We start from the raw sequence: 1,794 nt of genomic DNA, 5'->3' as shown, positions 1-1,794 counted from the left end.
ACTGGAGTGAGAACAAAGGAGAGATCTCACTATGCTGTATCCACCATTTCGGTCCCACCCCATCAAACTGCTGATAAGCTCAGCTGACTACTCCTGGAAAGCAGATGCTGCTGCTGGAATTGTGAAACAGCTCCTCAACAGCCTATCTCCCTTTGCTGCTTGACAGCTTCCCTCCACAAATCACACCTCCCTGTTAAGAGAACACTGCTGACATGCAAATTGAGGCAACAGTTCCCCTCTTAACAGGGAGTTGTGATTTGTGGAAGCAAGCTCTCCAGCAGCAATGTAATTGTACACATGAGTATGTTAAGATTATTCTATGTTTTCTCTATGTGAAAATTGAAATGATTCCTTGAATCAATAATGAGGCTCTTGGGCTCCAACCATCACTCACCAAATTAGTGTCACTACTCCCCTCTGCCTCAAATGAAACCACATCCAAAGCAGTTCATTCAGATGGATTTTCTGCAATGTGCTGGAAACGTATTTTCATGCTTAAATAAATGCATATGTCTTTGCATTGCTCATTTTTACTACATATTAAGCTAATTGTACTGTTTTTTTGTTTGTACAGCTTATAGGTTTATTGAATAACTTCAGATGGAAAATCAAACTGTATTAACAGAGTTTACACTCATGGGACTCTCCAGTGATCCACTCCTACAGCTTTTTCTCTTCTTGGTGTTTCTAATAATATTTGTACTGACATTATCAGGGAATGCAGCAATCATGATGGTGACCAGGACTGATTCTGGCCTTCAGACACCCATGTTTTTCTTTCTTGGTCATTTAGCTTTTGTGGACATCTGCTATTCATCTGTCACTGTTCCCAAGATGTTGGGGAACCTCGTAACAAAGAAGAAGACCATTTCCTGGGAAGGATGCATTGCACAGATATTCTTCTTCTTTCAGACTTCTTGCTCTGAGGTATTCATCCTATCATCAATGGCTTATGACCGGTATGTTGCTATATGTGACCCCCTGCATTATGCAAACATTATGAGAAAAGAAATGTGTGAATATCTGGTGGCTGGAGCCTGGGCAATGAGCCTATTCATAGCATTGGCAAATGTCCTGCCTTTGTTGAACTTGGATTTTTGCACTAACAATACCATCAGTCATTATAGCTGTGAGCTTCCGTCAGTCTTGATGTTATCTTGTAGTCAGATCCTCACCAATGTCATTGTTCTTCTTATTTCTGTGTTGATTTTCGGTGTAAGTTCATTCCTCCTCACTCTCATCTCTTACATCTATATCATTTCCTCCATCCTGAAGATTCATTCGTCAGAAGGCAGACATAAAGCATTCTCTACCTGCAGCTCCCATCTCATTGTGGTGGGCTTATTTTACATTGCAGCTTTTTTCCGGTACATGAAACCAAGTTCAGAATCATTTGTCGATCTAGACAAAGTGGTTTCTATCCAGTATAGCATCTTAACTCCCATGCTAAACCCTGTGATATACAGCTTGAAAAACAAAGACATAAAAAATGCTCTAGCAAGAATGTTTGGGAAATTTAACTTTTTAAAATAAAACTAACTCAACTGTATAGGAAAGCATACAGCACAACAAGATACAATGTTCAGAGTATAAAATAGTCTGTTTTATCCCATTTCTGTGTGAATCCATATTTGAAATAACCATATATTCCGGAACAACCAGGGCATATTGTTAGATAGATAAAGAATAATGACAAAGAGATGAAGAATAATAACAAAGAGAAATAGTTTGTCTACATTTCTGCATTTGGGACAATCTTTGTGAATTTACTACTTGTAAAATTAAACTCTTTCT

At 38.6% G+C, this 1,794-nt stretch overlaps 1 protein-coding gene across 1 annotated transcript; it reads left to right on the top strand.

Annotated features, from left to right (window-relative positions):
* Window positions 1-600: 600 nt before the first annotated feature.
* LOC134406368 (olfactory receptor 8S1-like) lies at window positions 601-1,533 on the top strand. The gene has a single exon (XM_063137746.1). It carries the CDS (start codon window positions 601-603, stop codon window positions 1,531-1,533), a length of 933 nt encoding a protein of 310 aa, XP_062993816.1.
* Window positions 1,534-1,794: the final 261 nt, after the last annotated feature.

Source organism: Elgaria multicarinata, chromosome 11 (genome assembly GCF_023053635.1).
Source record: "Elgaria multicarinata webbii isolate HBS135686 ecotype San Diego chromosome 11, rElgMul1.1.pri, whole genome shotgun sequence".
In the NCBI taxonomy this organism is placed as follows: Eukaryota; Metazoa; Chordata; class Lepidosauria; order Squamata; family Anguidae; genus Elgaria; species Elgaria multicarinata.
This window is presented reverse-complemented; position numbering and strand designations above follow the sequence as displayed.